This window comes from Curcuma longa, chromosome 11 (assembly GCF_044706935.1).
Source record: "Curcuma longa cultivar G26 ecotype Majalengka, Jawa Barat chromosome 11, ITB_CL_G26_1.1, whole genome shotgun sequence".
Lineage (NCBI taxonomy): Eukaryota > Viridiplantae > Streptophyta > Magnoliopsida > Zingiberales > Zingiberaceae > Curcuma > Curcuma longa.
In genome coordinates, this window is record NC_133871.1 from 21,576,411 (window position 1) to 21,599,654 (window position 23,244).

The 23,244-nt window shown below is 38.6% G+C and overlaps 3 protein-coding genes and 1 pseudogene across 4 annotated transcripts; all 4 read right to left on the reverse strand.

The window, feature by feature from the left end:
- Positions 1–290: 290 nt before the first annotated feature.
- Positions 291–4,969, reverse strand: LOC141839211 (putative casein kinase II subunit beta-4; annotated as a pseudogene).
- A 2,342-nt stretch (positions 4,970–7,311) lies between these two features.
- On the reverse strand, positions 7,312–8,724 carry LOC141840233 (cyclin-P4-1-like). The gene is made up of 2 exons (XM_074728163.1): positions 8,278–8,724; positions 7,312–7,802 (listed from the first exon to the last, which is right to left on the reverse strand). Exons 1-2 carry the CDS (start codon positions 8,616–8,618, stop codon positions 7,547–7,549), a joined length of 597 nt encoding a protein of 198 aa, XP_074584264.1. The 5' UTR covers positions 8,619–8,724; the 3' UTR covers positions 7,312–7,546.
- A 367-nt stretch (positions 8,725–9,091) lies between these two features.
- LOC141840232 (uncharacterized) lies at positions 9,092–19,133 on the reverse strand. Of its 2 annotated transcripts, none has more exons than XM_074728161.1 (11): positions 18,941–19,133; positions 16,438–16,543; positions 15,170–15,263; positions 14,916–14,962; positions 14,742–14,842; positions 13,207–13,294; positions 12,572–12,680; positions 11,762–11,933; positions 10,845–10,916; positions 9,313–9,426; positions 9,092–9,212 (listed from the first exon to the last, which is right to left on the reverse strand). In XM_074728161.1, exons 1-11 carry the CDS (start codon positions 19,097–19,099, stop codon positions 9,120–9,122), a joined length of 1,155 nt encoding a protein of 384 aa, XP_074584262.1. In that variant the 5' UTR covers positions 19,100–19,133; the 3' UTR covers positions 9,092–9,119. The 2 variants fall into 2 exon arrangements, with proteins under 2 accessions (XP_074584262.1, XP_074584263.1); XM_074728162.1 differs by lacking the exon at positions 18,941–19,133 and adding an exon at positions 18,143–18,223.
- A 999-nt stretch (positions 19,134–20,132) lies between these two features.
- On the reverse strand, positions 20,133–20,933 carry LOC141838548 (ethylene-responsive transcription factor 5-like). The gene has a single exon (XM_074726054.1). It carries the CDS (start codon positions 20,931–20,933, stop codon positions 20,133–20,135), a length of 801 nt encoding a protein of 266 aa, XP_074582155.1.
- Positions 20,934–23,244: the final 2,311 nt, after the last annotated feature.

Here is a 23,244-nt window from a genome sequence, read left to right on the forward strand (position 1 = left end):
TCATGAGGTTGAGATTCCTAAAAGGCACGTCGACATGAGTGATGAATAGGTTATATTGACTGAAATATTCTTTTGTAATAGTTGAAATGTTCATGCATGCTTTGAAAGAAAAAATTGCTATAAAACAACTTCTTCCAATTTGATATTTCAGGAACAGCGTTTTTTAATGCAGTTTTTCTTCAGAAAATAAAATGAACCAGTATCAAATCACTTTCAAAAAGAAAAATGGCTAAACCAGCATGCCAAACCAATAACCCTGCAAACTGAAGCTGGGAAAATGAATGGATTCTGTAAAGTTAAACTTGCTCAGTAGTTACAAGATTAGGATAAAAAAAATTGAAGAATAGAACCGCCCAATATAGACAGTTTCTCATCATTATGTAGGGCAAATCAACACTAACAGCGATGGAAGCCCTCCGGCCAACACAATTCTCAGCATGTGGCAGCTCGACTTCACCATCATGGTCTGTGGATTTTATAGCCAAATACCCTAGGTATGTATCTCTGGGACGGCGTTTGTGGCTTCAGGTGCCCATACGTCATGAGAAACAGGTGAGGAAACGTAGTTCCAAAGTAAGCTCCATCAATATCTAGCAGGGTCAAGGATTTAAATAGGAGTAAGCTCCATCTATATTTTGCAGTTGATGTACTTGTATTTAGTTGAATATCAATAAACAAATTAGGAGAAAAGCTACTAGTCACATTTGTGAAATTTACAAGAGGGGAAAAGGATACTGCCTTGATACTTGGATCTTGGATAGGACATTTGGGACAATATACTTTCACAGTACTTGATCGAGGAATGTCAGATTGTCCAACAGGAAGACAAGGCTGACCTGAACAGTAAACTTGAGGGCATCTTCCAAAATCATAGTTCTTAAACTTTTCAAGCTACACAAATTGTCACTAGAAAATGTCATAAATGAAAAATAAATAAGTAAAAAGAATATATTGAGATTCAAAGTATAATTTTACCATTGCAGCCATCCCTTTACTGGTTAATATGTATCGAACATGAATCATACCATACAGCATTTCTGCTGCTGATTCAACCATCTCATTTTCTTCCTCAGTGAATGTGTCTCCTGCTCAATCAATAGATCCATTAAAATTACTGAGTTTATTGCAGCACAAAACTTGCAATTGACCAACTAAAAGTAAGTTAAAGAGCTATAGCAATCTCAGGTAGAAAGTGCAATATAATAAAATGCATAAAAACCAGTTGATCACATACATTTCATATTTTGTTGTCTCTATGTGTGTTCTCTGTCAGTGTGCATATGTTGCTGTTTGGTTGCAAATGCTAGTGGTGACATAGCTAGGGTTATCTTTTAGAAAAAAGATTTGTGAGTGTCTTGTTGGTATAATCAGCTCATGGTTATATTGATGAAGAGTTGTGGTTTGATGTTTGTTGATTATGTTAGGTAGGTCAAGATTGACCAGATACTGGACTGTGAAAGAAGATCAAGTGGTTTGAGGTCGACTAGACATACAAGACAATATGCAATATTTACTAGTCAAGACAGTGTGCAATATGTACAAGACAGTGCAATATTTACTGGTCATGACAGTGTGCAATACATACAAGACAGTGTGTAGGGTTTGCATCCAAGAATATATTTTAGCATCCAATTAATCCAGACAAGAGAAAAAGTTCTATGAAATGATGGATAGTTCTTTCTGAATTTGGTACGAACTTATTGTGCCAAAATACCAAAGCTAAAGAAATTGAAAAGAAGCATTATGAACCAAGCAAATGGAAGAAATTTGATTATAAATTTTTGCTCAAATTACAAAACAAGATCAACCCAATGTGCTGCAAGTTGTCTTGAAAGGGGAAACAAATTATAGCCACTAGAAATCAACTAATTATGCAGATCCAAAACTTTTGGCAATTGAGGTAAGAATGCTGCTCAACTAAGAAAATTTCTATAAACATAATTCCAAACGAGCTTACCATGAGAAGACTCGACATCCAAGATCAAATCAAGAGCATAATCATAATATGATACTTGACTGCTTAATTCACATAGATTGAAATCATCTTGTATATAGTCATCATCAACTTCACAGAAGAACTCATTCCCTCTTAGGTTACAGAACCATGAAATCCAAGATGAGTCTTCCATGTCAGATCCACTAACATCTGATTCTTCACTATCTGTTTCTGATTCTTCTACGCAGACAGAAAAAGTAAGGCTTATAACCAATGAATGGTGGAAAACCAATAAAGTACAAAATTCACTAAAAAAAAAAAGGAAAATCAGAGTTATCCAAAACAAACAACATATGTGTGTGAATGTTCACACACTAGATGGGACACCACTGTATTTAACTGGCAGGTGCCATCATTTACATGTAATGTTACGATCAATAAAACTAGATGAGAACTGAACAAAGTCTCTTAGAGTAGGGAAGGTTTAAAATTAAAATGCATTGTGTCCAAATAAAACATGGGAACTCTAAGTTGAGATCATCTAACTTGCACATCCTTTTAATTGTAAAACTAAAAATAGAAATGGCAACAATTATCAGATAAAAATAGCAATAAGATTGCTAAGAAACATATGGAATGACAAGGGGTAGAGACCACTATCCCATCTGACAATCAAAAAGCAACACAGAGCCAAAACAACCAGCTAACCTCCTTTTTTTGAATTATATGTCCATCCAGCTAAACTTAACTTGCAGAGGAACTTTGACAACCAAGGTTCTGAACATAAAGCCGATCAAGGCCAAGTTCTATGAATTAAGAGTATGGAATTTCAGTTAAGTAAAATCCTAATTGAAATATCAATGCATCTACACTGCCATGGAATCATAAAACCATTATAGGCACTGACAATAAAGTAAGACACTGAATTAACTAATATTTTTCATGAGCTATTGGATGCTTAACACCTTGACTAACTCAAGTATCACATGTAGAGTTCCATGGGATGCCCACAACCTTGAGGAGATTGTCCCAGGTGATCAATTGGGGATGATGACTTTGGGTATCAGCACATTTGGCAGAAAATTTTCTGTTGAGGCACCACCGGAGAAACTAAACATGAAAAGTGCACCTCAAATCCATAATCATCTTTAAGGCACTATGTCACTTTAAATAGCAATAACCTACTTGTGCAACAATACTTAGATTGAAAAAATAATTGAAGCCGCCTGTATATCACTACTTTTTTGGGGGAAAAGGTATCAGTCTTTATTGGAGATTGGAGATGTTTGCATTCCAAAATCCAAATTTGAAGGTTGGAAAAGAAATTGTTGTCATGATTCACTTCTTTCCTTCAATTTGTTTTTGAATAAAATGAAAGGAAAAAAATAAGCAAGAAGTTTGTAAGCATGAATTCATAACTATGAATAATTAAAGATCAACAATGGATTCTACTTATTTTATAAGACAATAAATAAAAAATTATAGAGAAAAAAAGGAAGGATTTGCATATGCTTTTTTATTGGCTTAGAAAAAATTTATGATAGGAATCCATAGAAAATTATTGTGGTGGGTTTCAAATAAGAAAGGATTATACGATCAAATATGATAATGTAGTAATGGAAGTGAGAATTGTAGGTTTAGATCAAGGGTCAGTTCGAAGTCTTTATTGTTTATAAAAGTACTAAATGAATATAGTATTATGCTAATTGATGAGCTTTAACATATAATACTCAATTGAATTATAAAAAAAAAGTTTTAGAAAGGTTTAATTTAAGCAGAACTAAAACTAAATCCATAGAAATTTAATATGAATAACAAAAAAATATGAGTTAATAATTAATATGGATGGACATGAAAGTCCTTTTTACATATTGAATATATTATTCAAAAAAAATGGAGATTTCAATGAAAATATCAATAATAAAATAAAGATGGGGCTGTTCAAATGGAAAAGAGCTTCTGAAGTCTTGTGTCATTATCTTATGCTCCTTAGGTTAAAAAACAAAAATTCTAATAAAACCACAGTCAGACTCAGCATGTTTTATAGATCATAATATTAAGCAATTAGGAAATAATATGTAAATTTTAATACAGAATAGATGAAATTTTCTAAGATGGATGTGTGAGATTACTATAAAAGATAAAATAAAAAAATTGAGAACAATTAGGTGTCAATAACTGATAAAATGAGAAAAAAAATAGATTGAGATGATATGGACACACTTAAAGGCAACTGATAGACAACTAATCACTTCTATAGTCAAATGACTTGAATCATTTGAAAAAAAACAGATTAAAAAAGAAAAAGAAAGTCTAGTTGATATTGTAAAAAGTGATTCAATTATCTGAATTTTACTAGCCACATAACATTGTATAGACTATAGAGATCCATAGTGGTTAAGATCCATGCAGCTGATCTAAATAGATTAGACTTAGGTAGCTTGATGGTGCAAATGATGATACTAGTATGTGTTATTCATTCCCGATACATATACGACCATAAACAGATCTACAGGAAAAAGGAGTAATCTCTTAATGCACACGCTGCGTTCGACAATCTAAAAAAAAAATGCAATTTAAAACCAAAAAATAATGACGAGCAAGATAAAAGTGAGGAAACCCTACCATCTGAGCACTTATTATTGGACAAGGACGGATGCTCCGGCTGCTTCCCGGAGGAGGTGGAAGGTACAGACAACTTATCCTTTTCCTTTAAATCCATAACCCTCAAAGCAGTCGGCGGAGACTTCTCCAAATGCTTGTCGAGGGAATCGCCGAATCTCTTACGATCGGCGGCCCCAATTTCCGCCTTCGACCCGCTCCCTCCCCTATTCCAATGCATAACTACCTCCTCCAAAACCCACTCAATCTTATAGCCAAAAAAAAAACAGCTCAATCTCGATTCACCAGATCATAGCAAACGAAGATAAAGGGAAACCCTGAAATCGAAGACTCTGTGTTCCAGAGGCTCACGGTTTGGAGAAATAGGCGAGAGTTCCTGGGACGAAGTGAACGAGAAGTCTCTGTTCTCCCAAAAGAGAGAAGAGAAGACGAGAAAGGGTGCTGCGTCTGCTGGATCGATAGGAGAGGAGGGTAAAAAGGTAATTATGTAATGTTTGGCACTCAGGGATTCGAACACGATTGAACTTGGACCGTCCGATGGAGAAATTCCGGGAATGAATGTCATCGTGCGTCTCTGAGACTCTGACAAAGTCTCTTAGCGAAGATTGCATCGGAGCTATCGGTGCTGGATTTATATATTAGCTCTGCTTCATCACGCTGATCAGCCTCACCATGGCCGCTGTTATGGGTGTTATAACCCCCTTCTCACGGATTCGGTCATCTCGGACTTGGTCTACTCTACCCAGCCGGCTCAGTCCTCCATTCAGGCCGCTCGGCTCGGCAGCCCTCCATTTAGGTCATTCGGCTCGGCAGCCCTCCATTTAGGTCATTCGGCTCGGCAGCCCTCCATTGTCATTCGGCTCGGCAGCCCAGCACTGTCCTTCGGATCAGCTTGGCAGCCCTCCACTCAGCCCACTCGGCACTCAGCCTACTCAGCCCATGCAACTCGTCATAATAGTCTGTTTAAAGTCATCCTTGAATGTGACTTATCAGAAATGGTCTTCTCAAGACCATGCCTTGTCGTATCAAAGTCTTCTCAAGACCATGGCTTGTCATATCAAGATATTCTCAAAGTTATGCTTTTGTCATAAATAGACATGCAATCAACAAAGGATAAGCAGTCTCATCAAAGCATTAGTGAGAGGAGTTGTCAAGCATTAATTGGAAATGTGACATGATAGAATAATCTTCCCCATGCCATATCTTATCATACTTTCCAAGGAACAATTGTCATTAATGGAGGTGGTCTTCTCGAGGCAGGGTCAATCCTTCAACAAAAAGGACTCCTCTTCGATCAGGACAAGAGGAGCTCCGAAGGTATAAAAAGGGAGGAAGAAGGAAAACAAAAAGGGGGAGGGGGAGACTCCGCGCTCTTTGTTCTCTCTCTCTTCGGGATCTCTCTCACTCTTTATCTTTTTTGGGCTGAGTATTTCATTACAGTATTTCTATTTTACTGTACTTCTTCTTCCTCCTGACTGGGCTGACTTGAGCGTCGGAGTGGCCGTCCGAAGTCTCCCCGGCGCCAGGATGACCTCTCTCCTCCGGTGATGTTTCAGGGTCTCCAGGTGGTTGATCCTCTCTCCTTCCTCGGTGTGGAGACCCTCTGCGGCGGTTGCACCCCCCTCTCTTTCCCTGCATGCTGACTGGTCCGGCGACGCGTCCGGAAGCCGATCAACAAGAACAGCCGCCATTGACAGCCATAGATTCTTGGATACGCAAGTAAAAGCTAGCTCTGCTTCATCACACATTGGGCCTCACCATGGCCGCCCTTGGCAGCTATCGATATCTTTAGGAAGGGAGGGCCAGAATGCAGTACGTACTACTGTAATCTTTTGTCTGTGTGCTCCTCTTTTGTCTTCGTTACCAATTGGTCGTGGTCATAGTTGCTGCGGACAGTCAGTCACATCAGCGTCGATCATCCTTTCCCTCTTTTGAGGTCTCCAGCGCTTACGCTCTAAGAAACCAACGCCGTTGTCGCCATTCTCCACCACCAGCGGTGGCGACGGCGACGGCCGTCGGCAGCCTTCCTCCTGCACCACCAGCAGTGGCGACGGCGACAGCATTGTCGGCAGGCTTGAATCGTTGATAATTAAATAATTTTTCAATCACTAAATTAGCCTAAATTAAAAAAATCATATTTCTATTGCTAGTTATTATGATTGAATAATATTTCCATCACTAACGTATCACTATTTACTCTTATTGCAGCTGAATAATATTTCAGTCACTAAAATAGCGAATCATGATTCGGTAAACTATTTACTCTAATCCGGCCGCCCCGCATCCAAATCATGTTTCTCCATGAATCTGTTATTTACATACTTGGTTTGTTTGTTAATGAAACAAAATAATGTTAGCTAGACCAAGCCAGCGAAGAAGTCCCTAAAGACAGATAAGGATTGCATGCATATGTTTAGGGGAGTCTCACATGGTCTGCAAATGGCCAGCTTGTCTTCTTGATATTACTTACTTCAGCAGTGCAAATTAAATGCCCCTTAACTTAACTACAAAATTGTAGGGCAGCTGCACAAGGGCCACCTGACCTCGTGCATACCCCTACACAACAACGTAGCCATGTCAGGCACCATTAATATTGTCTTCTCCATGCCACGACCTTTTTGGGTATCCCCGGCCCGCCCTATCATGCTTCTACTTCGCCACTTCCCTTGGCACATTCATTCCAGATCACACAACGCAACCACTTCCCTTCAGTAGTGGTTGCCACTATTGTTGATTCACAAGTCATGCCCATCACAAACGTAACCAGCAAATTTAACGAAGCTGCTTGCAGGGGAGAATATGCCCAATTAAACAGATCTACAGTGCTCCCAACAAAGCGAAAAGAAATAGCAAGATAAGAAGAGTTGAGTCATAGTTCACATGCCAAAAGTGAAAGAAAAGGAATAATTAACTAGCTATGATAAAATTAAAGAGAGTGGTAATGGTATCATGGCTGATCAATAGGCTCGTCTATACAAACAACACCAATCAAACAGCGAGCTGCTTCTGCCGGCAGCTGCTGGGTTCTTCCTCAGTCAAGCAACAGAGCGATCTTGAGGCCGCAGCAGGAGGAGGAAGTGATTCCGTGTACAATTCCTTCTGAAGAACAGAACAGTAGTAGCTGAAGGTGACAGGAGTGACATTCAACTCGAAGCCTATGCCGAACAAGAAATCTACTTCCAAGTAGTTCATCTCCATCAGACTGAGCCCTCCTACTTTTGCATAGTATGCGTTGTTGTAGTATCTGCACACATGCATACATAATGGACTAAAGTTAAAAAAACAAAACAAACTAAGAGAAATTTTGTCATGTTTTCGACTAAACTGTTGTAGATTGACGACCAGTTCATACTGTTACACTAATTGCCTACTTAATAGAAATTGCTACATGTAGTTACTGATGATTGGTTCTTTGAAGATACGACCTAATGAAAGCCACCATCTTCCAACTAATTGCCAATTTTCAATGTATGAGGAGGACATTCTGCCGAATAGCTGCAAGTATGTCTACCTCATTGTTAGTTGGCAGGTGCAGAGAGAGGGCGAGAGAGAAGGCAATTAATGGGATCACAAGTTGAAGCACAGTGAATCAGCAGATTGTAATGTAAACAAAGGAATTAGGAACCACTGAGCTTGGATCATAATTGAGCAATGCAAAATTGTTAATTCCAAGAGCCAATTGCTCTGTTTCTCGAGGAGAATGGCATTTAGATGCATACATGTCGTCCATGAATTTGACGGCGGTGAGGACGCTGGTGATGAGGAGGCGGTGGACGTTGAAGGAGTCGAGGGCGACGGCGGGGTGGCTGCCGGCGAAGCGGTCGAGGTAGATGTACGCGACGACGTAGCAGGAGGGGCTGCAGCAGGCGTAGCGGAAGATGCGCTCCAGGTAGCGGCGCACCGAGATGGACGGCTTCCGCACGCCGTGGAAGGCCGACGGAGCTCGGCGGCCGTCGGAGGCAGCGTCGTTCCGCTCCGCCTGCCGCTGGAGGATGGTGGAGAGGACCGAGACGACGGCCGGGACTGCGAGCGGTTCGTCGGCACCCGGCTGCTCTGCCATGGCGAGAGATCTACCTCCCGCTAGCTCTTTGCAGAGGTGGTGGCGGTGGTTGGACAGATTGGAGACGACGTAGACATGTCCAAAGATATATATTTATCTAAAGACCTTCAAGATGGGACCAAGTTTATTAATATTTTTAGAGAGATATGTGCTTTAACAAAATTTATCCAGAAGATCGTGAAGATTGCTACAGCATGAATCATATTCATCTCAAAGAAAAGAAGAGAGTAGTGTCACCGTCACATCCAACTTGATTTCTCATTGGTATCTTGGATTGTCTTTTGAGCAGTTCTTCCACTTGTTCAGTAAATTCGCAATCATCACATCTCAAAGACGTGTCGATCTTACGACAGAGGTATTGTCAAAGCCTAAAGAAGAGAGTAGTGTCATCTCAAAGTTCTTAAATATGTCCATCCAAATATGATTGTTCTTTTTCACCTTGAACTAACTCATACTTTTAGGGAGATATAAAACGCATTAGAGTATTTGAGCTTGAACACATCACATCCCAAAGAGGAAGCAATTTGAGTAGCAAGGGAGATATAAAACACTATCTTCCACCACCATCGGCTGCCTAAACGGATTTATTTGGATCTGCAAAAAACAATAATAGCAACGACAACAAAGTTATTGAAGCTTTGTCTAGGCTGTAAACTATAGATTCGAGAGCGTAAAAAAGTGAATAACAATATACCGGCACCCTCAGTGGCCGGCCTGTGACAGAGCTAATGCAGCTAGCAGCTAGATTTGCAGCTTCCTCACAGAAGTCTGTAAATATTGCTGGAATGCCCATTTCCTTAATCAGTTCCTGAAACCATGAGGATCAGTCAATAGGCCACATGGTTAAGCATCAACTCTGAAGCTGTTTCAAAGAGGAGAAAAATCAAAACATAGTTCAAAAGAATAGTGAGTTTTGACTTTTGTTCTACGGAAACTAATGGTTTCAACTTTTGTTATCTGGAAAACTAATATATATCATAATCGCAACACCAACCAACACTCCCACCAAGTTTGAGAATTTGCCTGTAATTTCCTGATTGCGTTGGATTATTACATCAACAGCAAACAAAACAATATAGTCCATACATGGTTCGGCTTTACTGCCTCATTTCGTCGCTAATGGGATTAAGTATCAAATTATTTATTGGAGAAAGCAGATCATAAGCATACACTTGTTCAGGACGATTTGATGTCTCTATCTCTACAAAAATAATCCTGATGTTACGATATTAGACATGAAATAGGTTGTCCTAGTATTTCAAAATTTGGACCAGGAGTTGTAGGGATGAGAAACATCAGCCAAACGAGTTGGTAACAATACATGGTTTATCAATAAAACCATTTTCATGCTGATTTGAAATCATTTGTATCCTAAATATCAAGAAATTATCAGACTTATAGTTTAGGAAGAAATTATCTTCATTTGTAGACACTTAACTAAAACTTGCTGCATTTCAAAATGTACAAAATTGCATCAAATCACTACTCTGATTCCCGTATATCATATAAATTCATTTACTTCCAATAAGCCTACTCATACCTTACAAAGAAGACACTATAATGATGTTCAGATTTCGAGCAATAACTAATCAACATATGCACCAATGCAACAAGCTAGAAGCTAGAGGGTTATCACCAATTAACTAAGATGATGAAACATTGCATTTCAAACTTTTAATCAAGGAAGGTGTTTGAGAAGGTAAAATGCCAATGACTCCTACAAATATTTTGAATTTCTTGGGGATTAATAAAAGTCAGGCATCCATGCCCTCGGATGGACCAGTGATCAAACAAAGTGATGGTAGAACCATAGGGTAAAAAGACCACTATGAATATTTTTTACTTCTTGAGGATTCATGGTGGTCTCAATTTTCAAGTCCATAAGCGAGTAAATAATGATGAAGTTAGATTATAATAGAAGATTGAATTACATTAGCAACATTATATCTGTAACTTTATTAGTAACTGTATTGGTATGATGGATCAACCTAGTCATCCAATATTCTCAGGCTGGTTACTTCTGTCCTGAGGTTACAACTTGTGGGAAGTTTGATTCCACAAGGTTCACTGAAGTTTCCAAGAATGGCCACCAGAGTGTTTCTAAGTTAACGACGTCATCTCTAACTACATGGAGCATACATCAAATGCATAAAATTCCACACAGTAAAACAGTATTGCAGATGATCATAGTCAAAAGGACATAGTCCTAGGATAAAAAGAACTTACAACAGTAGGCAACCAGCTAGAATAAGCAGCAACACCGGCATTTGGAGCAATAATAAGGTGAGGATACGAGTCCTGTGAACAGTCAATACCAAATGAAGAAGTTGATAAATGTAAACATGAACTTAAGGTCTACTGCAATATCTGCTTAAAGATAATGCAACAAACCACGTATTCCTCCTCAAGATGTGCCTGTGGCAGTGAGTGCCTAAACCTAAAATTCTTTAGCGAGGAGGAAAAATATTATTAATGTAAAGATGATTGAATTTTATTCTCAAAATAAGACCAAATCATCTTAAAAAAGCTAATTTATATCTAAAATTATACCTAAGTTTAAAAGGCCTAAGCTATCTCTTAAAACTATAACAAAATTTTTAACGACTCTTAAAAATTAAAAACACATAGAATTATTAAACTATTAAAAGTTAAAATAACATTTCTGAATTGATTCCTAAATTTCACCAGCATCACTTTGCTTTTTATATTGAAATGTTATCCACACCAATCACAAATTTCAATCACATTTCCTTCCTGGCTCAACAGTGTAAGCACATTCATGCTGTGCATATTTTCCCATGAGTAAACCATGGCTTTTCTCCTTTCATGAAACAGACAAACTTTTTTTTTCTCAACTTTCGTTCATTTGTAACACTTATACTGCCAGTTCAAGGCATTTGTATTCGGTGGAGCCAAAAAAGCGTCGGTGAAATCAAACATGGGACAAGGTTCTTACCCCAAATTAAACATAATATTCTAGAAGTGCCTGCACTGAACACTATATATACAATCAATTCAAAAAAATTGTTAAGAGCAAACATCATTGGCTAACAATCATTCTGAATCCACATTATCCTGATTATTCAGCAGCATGTAATATCTACATAAATACTTTAGAGTTTTAATCCTCAATTAAAACTAACCTTTATTATGGTCCTATATCTGTCATGGTAGAAACCTTTGTGAAGCCTTATTCTTACTGTAGTGTTTCTGTGATTTGATCCCTCTGCCACAGGGTCTGGGTATAGTGATTTACAAATACAACTCTCTTCAGCACATGGAAGGTACTTGCAAAGGTTTACTGTCTCCCCATCCCTGTGCATTAATAATTGGACAAGACCATCAAAAAGGGAAACTATGAACATAAGTGCCCAATAGTCAATCTGACAACACAAAAAATACAGAGAATTTACACAATAAGACGGATGAGATATCAATAAAACATGGTAGCCTATACGAGTGGAAGATGGAATGTCTGATTTACCACGGGAACGGTATAACAGAAAACAACAAGTCAGCCTTCTATATGCTTCCTCATTCTACTAAATTTGTTATTCAAGGAAAAAGAAACAAACTCAGATTTTTAGAAGCCCAATGAACTGAAATGGTACCATGCTCTACAAAAGACAGTTTGTATTGATTATATAACCATTTCAGCACAATGATAAAATAAAAAATAATTAATTGTTATGCGGCAGGCAGAAAATTAAAGCATGCTGCAAACATGATGACTGCAACATTCAAATCATAAAATAAAAGAAAATGAAACAAATATCCCAACAAATTGAAATGGTATCATGCGCTAGAAAAGACAATTTGCATTTATTATATAATAATTTCAGCAAAGTGAACAAGTAAGTAAATTTTTGCACAGCAGACATAACATTAAAGCATACATGATGACTGCTAAATTCTAACTAATCACAAAATAAAGAATGTAGAAGAAAACCAACCTGAATTGTGGAATTGATGGACCAACAAGATTCAGATATATTTGAACTCCAGGAAAAAGTGCCAACAACTCTCTGAACACTCCAAGTTGCAAAAGTTCTTTTTCAGGTCCTTCATATAACAACTTAAAAGTGAATTCTAGTACTAGCACAGAGAATACAAATATCATTTATTACCCACCATGACCAAAGCAAATAGTATGATATAGATTAAAAATGAAACATGCAAATTAAAGGAGTACAGCAAGTTCCAACAGAACAACCAACTTGAAGATCACTCTATACATAGTTTTGTGCAATCTAATACTGCTAATAATGCTTGTTAAACTAGCTGAGTTTTGAATCTAGCTTACTTTAGTTTGTGAGGATAGTATGCCAAAACCATCATAGTTTATATATATTTTATGTGCAAGACTATGCATGATTGATATCAAATTTCCAGCTTGTGAGAGAGTTTAGAGTAGTTGATTTTATATGTAGGTTAGTAATTGTTTACATCAACAACCAAGAAACAGTACATCAGTCAGATTGTACATAAGCAGGTTTATCAATTGTATATGACATGGACTTGACAATCTAAAATCAATTATATAATGTAAGCACATAAATATCAACATGTAGAAAAAGAGATTCTTTACCTAAATAGTGTATGTTTAATTCAGCTTTAACTTTTGAAATTGAGCTATGGGCAGACAAGACTTGAAAGCAGTGGTACACAGTCAGCGGCTGCAGTGCAAAATAATAAGTACGACACCTTGCAAATAACTGTGATTTTTCTCTGAAACCAAGACTATGCAAAAACAAGTAAAGCTATAGCATATTAACAGTGATAATGGAAAGGATAACAAACAGAAATAGAACAAGAATATTGCTTTGTGGAGACATTTTATTGACGGGTGATACATCAAAGATCACTTTTAAAACATCCATATTTATTTGCTTTTGTCGACGAGTGGTTCCAAGATATAATAGCTTATGAAATAATGCTTCTATTGAAGTCACACTCACAATAAGGAGTACACACTTCAGATTAACTGCTAACAATCATGTGGTTAAGTTTGGGGAAAAGAAAATAATTGAATTACTTGATCAAAGATATTACATGGGCATATAGACTCATGATAAAATCCTAAACTAAACATAGAAGTGCCAATATGGGACTCAATCCACTGCACCTAATAATCTTATTAACTCTAACACTATTACCACTCCCCAAAAGTTGGAGCTTAGATACTGTCTATGTCCACCTTGTTACATGAACATGATGAAGCAGAATCATAATATTAGCACGCAGGTAGGTGAAACAAAACTTACAGAGCATGCAATCACTCATCTGTTAGACCTCAGATCAACACAGTTAATAATGTCTTTTGACCTCAAATCAGCATATCAACAACTAGAGAGGATAAAGAAAAAGGGACGAAGTGAAATGATAATGAAGAGAGATCCCAAGAACAAAACTCTCTCAAGTGGACTTCCATCTAAATAAGCACATATACATCACATGATAGATTGAGGTAAAAGGAAACAAATGAGGGTCCTGGAGGTAAGGAACTAGCAAACTGAGAGCATGACAGTTTTTCTATTCATGTCTCCACCAGCGATAAATGCATAGCTCAACCCTTTGCAAGAAGCAGCAAACTCATAACAAAAAGGTTTCTCAAAATTCACATCTTAACTAGTTATTGATGGAATGTAGAGGAGAAGAGAGGTCAAGGAAACAAAGTAATAGAAAATGTGAAGGAAGAGGTCGTGAACAGAGTCTCTTTTAGAGAATCAACAAGAAAAGAGACCACTCTTCTCTTCACAGTCACTCTCATATTCGGAGACAAAGTAGGCCGCAGGTAAACTAATGTCTGGAGCTTTCTAAGAATAGCTACTTCAATGTTTTATATTAGTTTGCTGGGTATTATTAACAAGAAAATGTAACCTATGCATTCTATGTGATGTGTTTACAAATCAAAAGGATCAAGAACATTATGACAAGGTGCAGAATCTGCTTAAAGGTGAGAACTTCAGACGTATGGGAGTAGTTGAGCTCAAAGTAATAGATTGGTGACATATGAAGTGTAGAAGGCATCAAAAAGAAACTAAGTTTTTCTAGATGCTCAAGTACACGAGACAAGGAGAATGGAAGTAACACAATTTTCAAATATCAAATGTTTTAGAGTACCCAATGAAGCAATAATGCAACTGGTGAATGAAGTGGCAGATGTCTCCACTGGTAATAGTCATCCCAGCAGCTCAAGCAAGACGATAATTGACTTCTAGGCTCTGACAGTAGTTATGTGAAATTGCTTATCAAAATATTCAAAGAAGTGTTATTGAAATATGGCATGATAGATACCAAGACATGGACATAGAGAACTTGGCAAAGCCCAATCATCATATAACCTGCATCACAACAGATTCCATGACTAAGAAATAAATGAAGATACTTCATCATATGCATAATAAAATTGCACAAACTATCAACATAATGACTGATAGATTAAAACGAGATGATCTTTCTCTAGTCAGAATGATATGGTACGCCACAGAGAATACGATGGTCAAGGTAAATGCACTTTTGAAGAGAAAAACAAGTAAAAAGGCCACAACTCATCCATTGAAATGGTAGGCCCACAGCTGCATTCAGGTTTCCATAGCCCTATCTGATGAACGCCCTTTGAGCTCAGCATGGAGCATCCACTCTCTTGCTTTTACATACACCAAAAAAAGATTTTCAATAAATGAATTGTAAAAAATAAAAATAAAAAGATAATAAGATGGTTAAAATATTGTTGAATAAATTTCAGGAAAATCTATAACATTGTACAACTGATGGCTTAATCTAAGTATGAATTAACCTGCTTAAAAAAAGTAATATCTAACAAAATTAAAACAAAATGATGCATAAAAGCCTTAAACCAAATGCAGGACTACCACACTATATATTCTATTATATTAGTAAATATTCTTACAATTTAAAGTTTATATTCTACATACAAACTTTCACATGAACTATGTGAGTCTTAGTATCCAATATAATCTAATGTCATTGAGGACTTGGTTAATATACAATAACACATGAATGCCATTTTTTTCAAATACAATATAGCACCTTAATCATCCTCTCTCTCACCCATGCGCTTTCTTCTAATGAAAGCCCCACTTGTTCCTACAATCAATTCCCTAAGCAAATAAGGTGACAGAAAGATTTCTCCAGTGGCACTTTCCCTTTGTTTCTTTGGCAAAAAAAAAAAAAAAGGAAGAAAAAGACTGGGAAAATTTTCATGTTTTCCTCTATATTATTTCCACCTAATACAGTTGGAAAAGTCACTTTCACTTTCATGTATAATGGAGCTCAAATCAAACCAAAAAAAAATTATTAAAATTTTTACATATAAAATTTCGAAATTTGATTTTTCCCTCCCTCTTCCCTACATTTTTTTAGTTTTCTTTCCTCCCCTTTCTTTGTAGGAAACATGGCCAAAAATATATTTCTCTAACATTGGAGATAGCATAACCATCAAGTTCTTTTCTTTCCTTTGTAAGTGCATCATCTACAAGGGTTTGACAAAGGAAGGGATATTGCAGGCAAGGTAGTGGTGACTTGGAAATCCTAACCTGATGTAATATAAACTTTTTCTTTTCCCATCTTGGAGTGAGTTTCTTTGTTGCTTGTGTGAGCATGTGTGCAATGGATTGAAGATTTTGGATAATGGTGTATGTTTTCCACTAGAAGTTTTGCAATTTGCAACTCAGAGAGAGAGAAATTTCTAAAAGAAAAACAAAGACCATCAATTTTCGTACTATTCAAACATAAATCCCATAGTTTACAACAAGATATTAGAATAAAAAAAGATAAACATGAATAAGCTGATTACCATCTTGGATAAAGAATGTGAAGGGGAAATCACTCAGTACATCCATGCGCTTCATCTGCTCTTCAAGCCTCGCACATTCTTTTCTGTGCTTACTCCAATGTGAAATCTGAAAATGCATTGTGCAAGGATGATGTATTATATTATACCCACCAATAAGAAACTTAAAAGAAGCGGTGGCACATGACGCATAAAGATATTCAGCTTTGAAGCACAAATAGAAAACAGACAATGACAAGATGATAAGATTTATGAATACATTTTTTCTGAAATGATTATACTGGTACTATAGGCATCAGACACAACTTGTGAGAGGCATCATTAACCAATCTCAATGGTGGCGACAATTTGCTAGGTTCAAATACTCAATCAAAGATATTCCAACAACATGCATGCTTGTGCACTATATTCATATTACAGAACTCCTCGCATCCTATAATTCATGCAAACAATCCATTTGCAAATGATTTCTGAGAATTTGAAGTAATATATAAGAAATCAGAATTATCCAAGATGTTCAAACAGGCGGTTCAACCCATCAACAATTCACTATGCCAAGTTGGCATGAAAGATCGGCACAAATAAATATGATATTGACCCGCCAAATCTCTTCTCTATCTCTTATACTGGTCCTATCTTTTTGAAAATGCTAGAGGTGTAGGTGGTTTTACTTTAGTAAGGAATTATTTTCATAAGAAAGTGCCTACATAAACTCCTAATGGATCCCACCTCCAGTTGATGGAATCATCATGTTATTTTAAAGGAACAGATGGCAAAAGATATATCAGATATACTGAGAATACAAGTAACAAAAACACAAATTGTAAAGTATAGAACTGAGAAGAAATAAGTGATGAAAGGCAGTCTATCTGACTTTGCATGGTAGAGCATTAATCTACCACAATGAAGCCATTTCTTTTAACCACACGTGAATTTCAGAAGTAGATTGGCATCTTCGAAGAATATCTTATATTTTCATTCACTCCAAATAGAATGGAGAAATCTTATTGCCAGGCTATTAATCATCTTCTGATTGGTAAAGAGAAGCTTAGAGTTGGTAGGTTGGCTAATAAGTGAAGAATGGAATTATTTTTGCCATCCAAATTTAGGAAATACATGCTCAAAGAGGACATTGTCACTAGATTCAAGAAAGTGGTCACAAAACATATCTTGAACAATGTTTAATTTATGTAGGTATTCCTTTGTGTATTCAATTTATGTAGGCATTCCTTTGTAACTAACTTTGATTTTGATAATTCTTAGTATCTAACTTGCGCTTCCCTATGATCCAAGTCAGCATCTGGTACTTTATTCTTCCAGAACCGTGGTGCCATTCAGTCTGAATCCCTCCACTAGAGAGAAGCCTCTAGAAGCTTGTATGTGCTGTCGACAGAGGATCCTTTCTTTGAATTACAAGACCATATTAACATGTCAAAATTTCCAGTTAGCATTGAGATACATTAAGGGAGTCATAGCGCACACTAATTAACATGGTTTAAGTGATATTTCTTCAATATCCTTGATTAAGAATTAGTCACTTTCGGAGCAACCAGATAAATGAATTTGTCCTACCATATGAAACAAATTTGTAAAACCAGGGACTAGAGTTTGATGTTCAGCCATGGTTCTTAAGAAAGATTTATGTTTCTATATATCCAACGCAATATTCTACATGTGTTGGCCGCAATTCCTTGATGTTGTAGAATACCTTCTTCACATAAGAACATCTACCGGCGATGTTACGTTGACATTAGTTTCTTTGTTGGAACTTGGAAGCAGCACAATTGACGATCTCTACCCAGATGCCGCAGCCCAACAACATTGCGCAAATCCTAACAAAATATGTGGCAGTAAGCTTGGTAGGCTCAGCCCACCCCCCCCCCCCCCCCCCCCCCCCCCCCCCCCCCCCCCCCCCCGCGTCCGTTTTTCCTTAAAATTTTTCTTCCATCAACTTGGCTCATAAAGCTTGGTGCAGTATTTTACAAAGAAAGTAACAACAAAGAAAAGATATATAAAGGGAATGCATATATAATCAAGACTCTAAGCCACTACGTTGACAACAATGTATCGTTGAGAATTGAGAAGGAAATGAAAAAAAATCAGAGTAAATCGTGCAAGAGAATAGATATAATCTCTTTCAAGGCGCAACATTTCTCTTGTACCATGGTTTCAATTCAATTCTTAGAGATTGCCACTGAGCAGAGCAACACCAGGGTACTATTTTCTGTCAATTGATCATAACCCAGACCTTAAAAGTTAGAATTAGCCGAACAAGATGGAAAGAGATTTGATGTCAAACTGCGGAAGTATAACGCTTTCATGAAAATGTCAGCCCGACCATCTGGCGAAAATCTTCAAAAGCGAAGATATTGGAGACAGAGAAGAATTAGAAATAATGCCAACAAAGCTTATATACGCGAGCGAAGGAGGAAAACCTAGGCCTGACAAACGAAGGGCCGTAATAATAACACACGGTAATAGGGCAGAAGGGAAGGTTTTGACTGACTTGGTGGGTTGTGGAGCAGTATGCGACGGCGCCGCAGAGGCCACAGCGGCGGGTGGCAAGGTCTTGGGTGCAGGGCGTTTCACTTCCTCGCCCGGCGCACTCCGTCACCGTTGGCCGGCGGCGCCTGCGTTCCTGCGCCGCCGAGTCGTTGCTCGCCATGCCTGCGCCGCTTCGAGGGGAATGGCTAAGCGAGTCAGGTCTCAACGTGCGAGGATCAGAATCACTTCTATTTCATTTTATTACTCCCTCTTCTATTAAATGAGGAATAATTTTACATTTAATATTTGTGAAAGATATCGTGATCAATATGACAATATCTATTTAAAAATAGTTTTGAAATAAAAATAAGAATGCATTTTAGTTTTTATATTTATTTAAAATAATATATTTATAAAAATAGCTTTTGGGCTGACTAATTAATCTCGATCCGACGCGTAGGGTCCACGCTGCCGGCGTCCATCAGCCGTCGCGACACGTGCCGATCGAGCAACGAATTGCCGAGTCTTGTGTTGCAGGAGAGACAGCTGAACTCGTGGGACCGTATCGGGTGATCAGGCAGAGCTGCCGACGTGGCCGGTCGAGTTTAAGCGGAGAAAGAGTCCAAAGGCCGTCCGCTATAAGAGCATCTCCAACGCTCGTTAATACCGCGTTAATAACACGTTTTTGTTCTCTCTCCACATGACGTGGAGGAGTGAACGCATGAACGCGTTCAATAGTTTGAACGCGTTCATGCAGGAGATATACTGTTTTTATTCTTTTTTTATGCGTTCATGCAGCAGAAGTAGGTCCCATATGCTTTTTTATTATTTTTTTTATGTGTTATAACGGGGCAGCATTGCAGATGCTCTAAGAGTCCAAGGATTGGTATTGGACCGTACCAAGCAGGGACCCACTCTGCCACGACAATGTCATCAAATCCTTTAGTGGGGCCCAAATTACTATCATTCATTTACGTTACGTGCTGCTTGAAAGGAAACATTTCTATTGTACATGTAATACCTTTAGTGGGACCGAAATTATATCCATTTACGTGCATTATTAATTGCTTTTTCGATTTACCTTTTCACAGATGATAATGAAACATTTATATTTTACATAAAAAAGGAAACATTTATATTGTACATGTATTTTAGTCGTTGCATTATTTCTATAGCTACTTGATTTCGAGCTCGACGTACATTTCAGCTAGCTCTCAGTTCACGAGCAGCTGCGAAAAGCCTATGGATGGATGAGGAGATAACGGCGACAGAGGCGGCGCGTCAAGTATTGCCTTCTCGTCGTCTTCCTCTCCCAATTCGAAGCAGAAATCCCAATCCCACGTCGTCATTGACAGAGCCGGTACTGGATCAATGACTTCGACCTCGACAGGCGGCGGGGGCTCCTTCTTGATCATTACCCTCCTCTTCGCTTCCTCGGACACCTGCGCCGCTTCCCTCTTTCTCTTCTCCGTCGACGTCGCAGCCACCGCGACCGGAGGGGTTGCTGCGTGGCTGCCGCCAGAGCACCCTATCTCGTTAGGGAAGTTGAGGATAGCCTTGCGGCCGCGTATCTTGAAAGCGGCGCGGTCGTAGGCGCGGGCGGCGTCGACCGCGGTGTCGTAGGTGCCGAGCCAGAGCCGCGAGCCCCGGCGGTTGGGGTCGCGGATCTCTGCCGCGAACTTCCCCCACGGCCGCTGCCGGACTCCCCGGTACCGCCGTCCTTCGTCCCGCGGGGGCGGTCGCCGCTCCTGCCAGTCTAACGTGAGAGTGGCAGCAGGGAGCTCGACGCTGGCGTCGGGGAGGAGGGGGCGGCAGGAGGCGAAGCTGATCATAGGGACAGAAGGATCGGGGAAGGCGCCGAGGAAATCGGTGCTATAGAAGGTCGGAGTCACGGCAGGCAGCGGCGGTGGAAGGGCGGAGGACCGGGGAGTGGGTGGGAGGTCGGCGAGGAGGTGGTGGCGGATGAGGTCGATGGTGGTAAAGTCGCCGTTGCCGCCATTAATGAATGAGGCCATATTTGCCGATCGAGAACAGCAGATCAGCGCGAGAAGATTAAGCGAAGGCTTGCTGGCCGTGGTGCAGTGGGAGGAGGAGGGAGAGGACCTCTTCAGCGTAGATTATATGGATACGGAGCGTAAAATCAATACAAAAAAACACTAAATTGTTTAAGATCGAGAAAGAGATGGACCAACGCAAGCTACACGTCCAAGTTAAATAGATATATGGACGCTTAAGAGTGAAGGATCGCTACACGTCAAAATGGGAAGATAAATATAACTAACTGGATAAAGACTTAATTATTATTTTATATATATTTGTTAAATTCTATCTCACTTTTGGACTTGCGCGAAGGTATTTAACTATAACAATATTTGTTAAATTAAGATTATTAATTCATGTAACCATTTTTCTAAATTATCATCAAATTTATGTAAAACTTGAGATTCAGAAGTATAACACACCAACTTGAAATTCACCTCATGAACAGTGATGCTGGTACGATGGATGATGTGGCCTCCTCCGTATAAAAGTCAAGAATCAGATAAAAGTCAAAATTAGTACTAATCTAATAGTACAAGTCAACGTGATCTAAGAGAAGAACATCCCACTTAGAAAACCCCATTTAGATAAAGTAGGGGGCGAACCCCATGTCATGTCAGTCTTGATTTCAGAAGTCATTTCAGTCTCCATATCAAGAATCATCTCAGTCTCAAATGTTATCTCGGCCTTAGAATCTCAATCTTAAGAGTCATTTCAGTCTCAAAATATCATTTCAACCTCAAAAGTCATCTTAATATTGACTTTAGGAGTCATCTTAGTTTCAGCCTTAAAAGTCATCTCAGTGTTGAATATTGTCTCGACTTTAGAAGTCATCTCAGTTTCAACCTCAGAAGGCATCTCAGTCTCGAACATCATCTCGCCCTCACGAGTTATCTCAGTCTCCAACGTCGTCTCGACTTCAGGAGCTATCTCAATTTCGATCTCAGAAGTCATCTCAGTCTTGCTATCAAAAATCATCTTAGTCTTGCCTTCAGAAGTCATCTCAATCTCGGTATCAGAAGTCATCTCAGTCTTGCCCTCATAAGTCATCTCAGTCTCATCCTCAAAAGTTGTTTCAGTCTCAGATGTCATCTCGATCTCAGACATCATCTCAATTTGGGTCTCATTTTCGCATATTCTGTGAGTTTCCATCCTCCGTGGGTCCATTAAAGAAGGATGTGGATATCCCTGAAGGCACTTGACAGTACGAGAATGAGTAGGTAGTTACGAGCTTATTAGATTTGATCTCTTAGATATCCTCTTTTTCTACATATAAAGTTAAAAAGAAATGACTGTCAGAGATAATTCTTTCGCATGCTTCCATAACGATACCGTCCCATCCAATAGTATTGATTCTTGATTCTTCCTTTTTTTAAAAAACTTTTTCTTCTTTCACAGAACTTTAAATTGAGTATCAAAGTAGTTTGTTCGGAGTCACTGAGGCCAATCTAACTCTCTATTACAGCACATTTCAAGTGCTCTTCTCCCACTTCTACAAGCTACTTCTTAAAGTTGCACACGTCAAATTGTTTGTCGACTAACAGCTGCGATATTTGAATGACATAAAAATTTGGTCATATATGTTTCCATTTTTGTTGAACATTTAGTAGATATTTTTTTGGGCTTGGCCAAGCAATAATATTTAAATTCGGTTGGTACTGTTCATGTCCATTCTGCCATATTAAAAAACTCCAAGTTGAAGAAAAACGTGTCGACGTGGGCGTCTACGACGTACGTAACAATCCCGCAGGTGGTCCTGGTCTCGCCCGCTCGTGATGCGCGAGATGGATCGGATGCAAAAGCCATTTTACAGGAAACATCAATCACTGATTAAGAAAAATGCTTCAATCAAATCGCATAACTTTGGATCCATGATCAACTCGACCAACATGTGGTAAATTGGCTTTCAGTTGAGATAAGGAAATTTTGACTTGGTGTGCAAGCTTTTGAGAATATAAAAACTATGAGCGAAGAGATGTGGGATTATTGTGAAGCTTGCTTACCTATTTGATTAGTCCTTGGTTGCCTCCGGAACATAGCGAAGTAAGTTATGATGGAACATATTTGCAAAAGAGGGTAAGAGTTCGAATCTTGACGAAGCCGAACAATACCCTCTTTCGTCATGACCAACTGTAATTTTTCGATTTACCTCTTCATAAATGATCGTGGGGCCGACCTCGGATGACGGATTCCATATTTTATAGAAAATTAGTCCTTGGTTAAAAAGCTTGCTTATCTAGAGGAAAAAGAAACAGATCAGAGAAGAAAGTACGTGGAATCATCCTA

Bases quoted from the DNA above. Each gene is read 5' to 3' on its own strand.
- LOC141840232 (XM_074728161.1), bottom strand. From the start codon at position 19,099: ATGGCGAGCAACGACTCGGCGGCGCAGGAACGCAGGCGCCGCCGGCCA. The intron at 9,427-10,844 runs GTAAGTTCTTTT...TCATGGTTTCAG, and splicing joins CTAGCTGGTTGCCTACTGTT to GAACTGATTAAGGAAATGGG. The intron at 9,213-9,312 runs GTATATTGTTAT...TGTTTTTTGCAG, and splicing joins GCCGGCCACTGAGGGTGCCG to ATCCAAATAAATCCGTTTAG.
- LOC141838548 (XM_074726054.1), bottom strand. From the start codon at position 20,933: ATGGCCTCATTCATTAATGGCGGCAACGGCGACTTTACCACCATCGAC.
- LOC141840233 (XM_074728163.1), bottom strand. From the start codon at position 8,618: ATGGCAGAGCAGCCGGGTGCCGACGAACCGCTCGCAGTCCCGGCCGTC. The intron at 7,803-8,277 runs GTATGCATCTAA...GCATGTGTGCAG, and splicing joins GTCAAATTCATGGACGACAT to ATACTACAACAACGCATACT.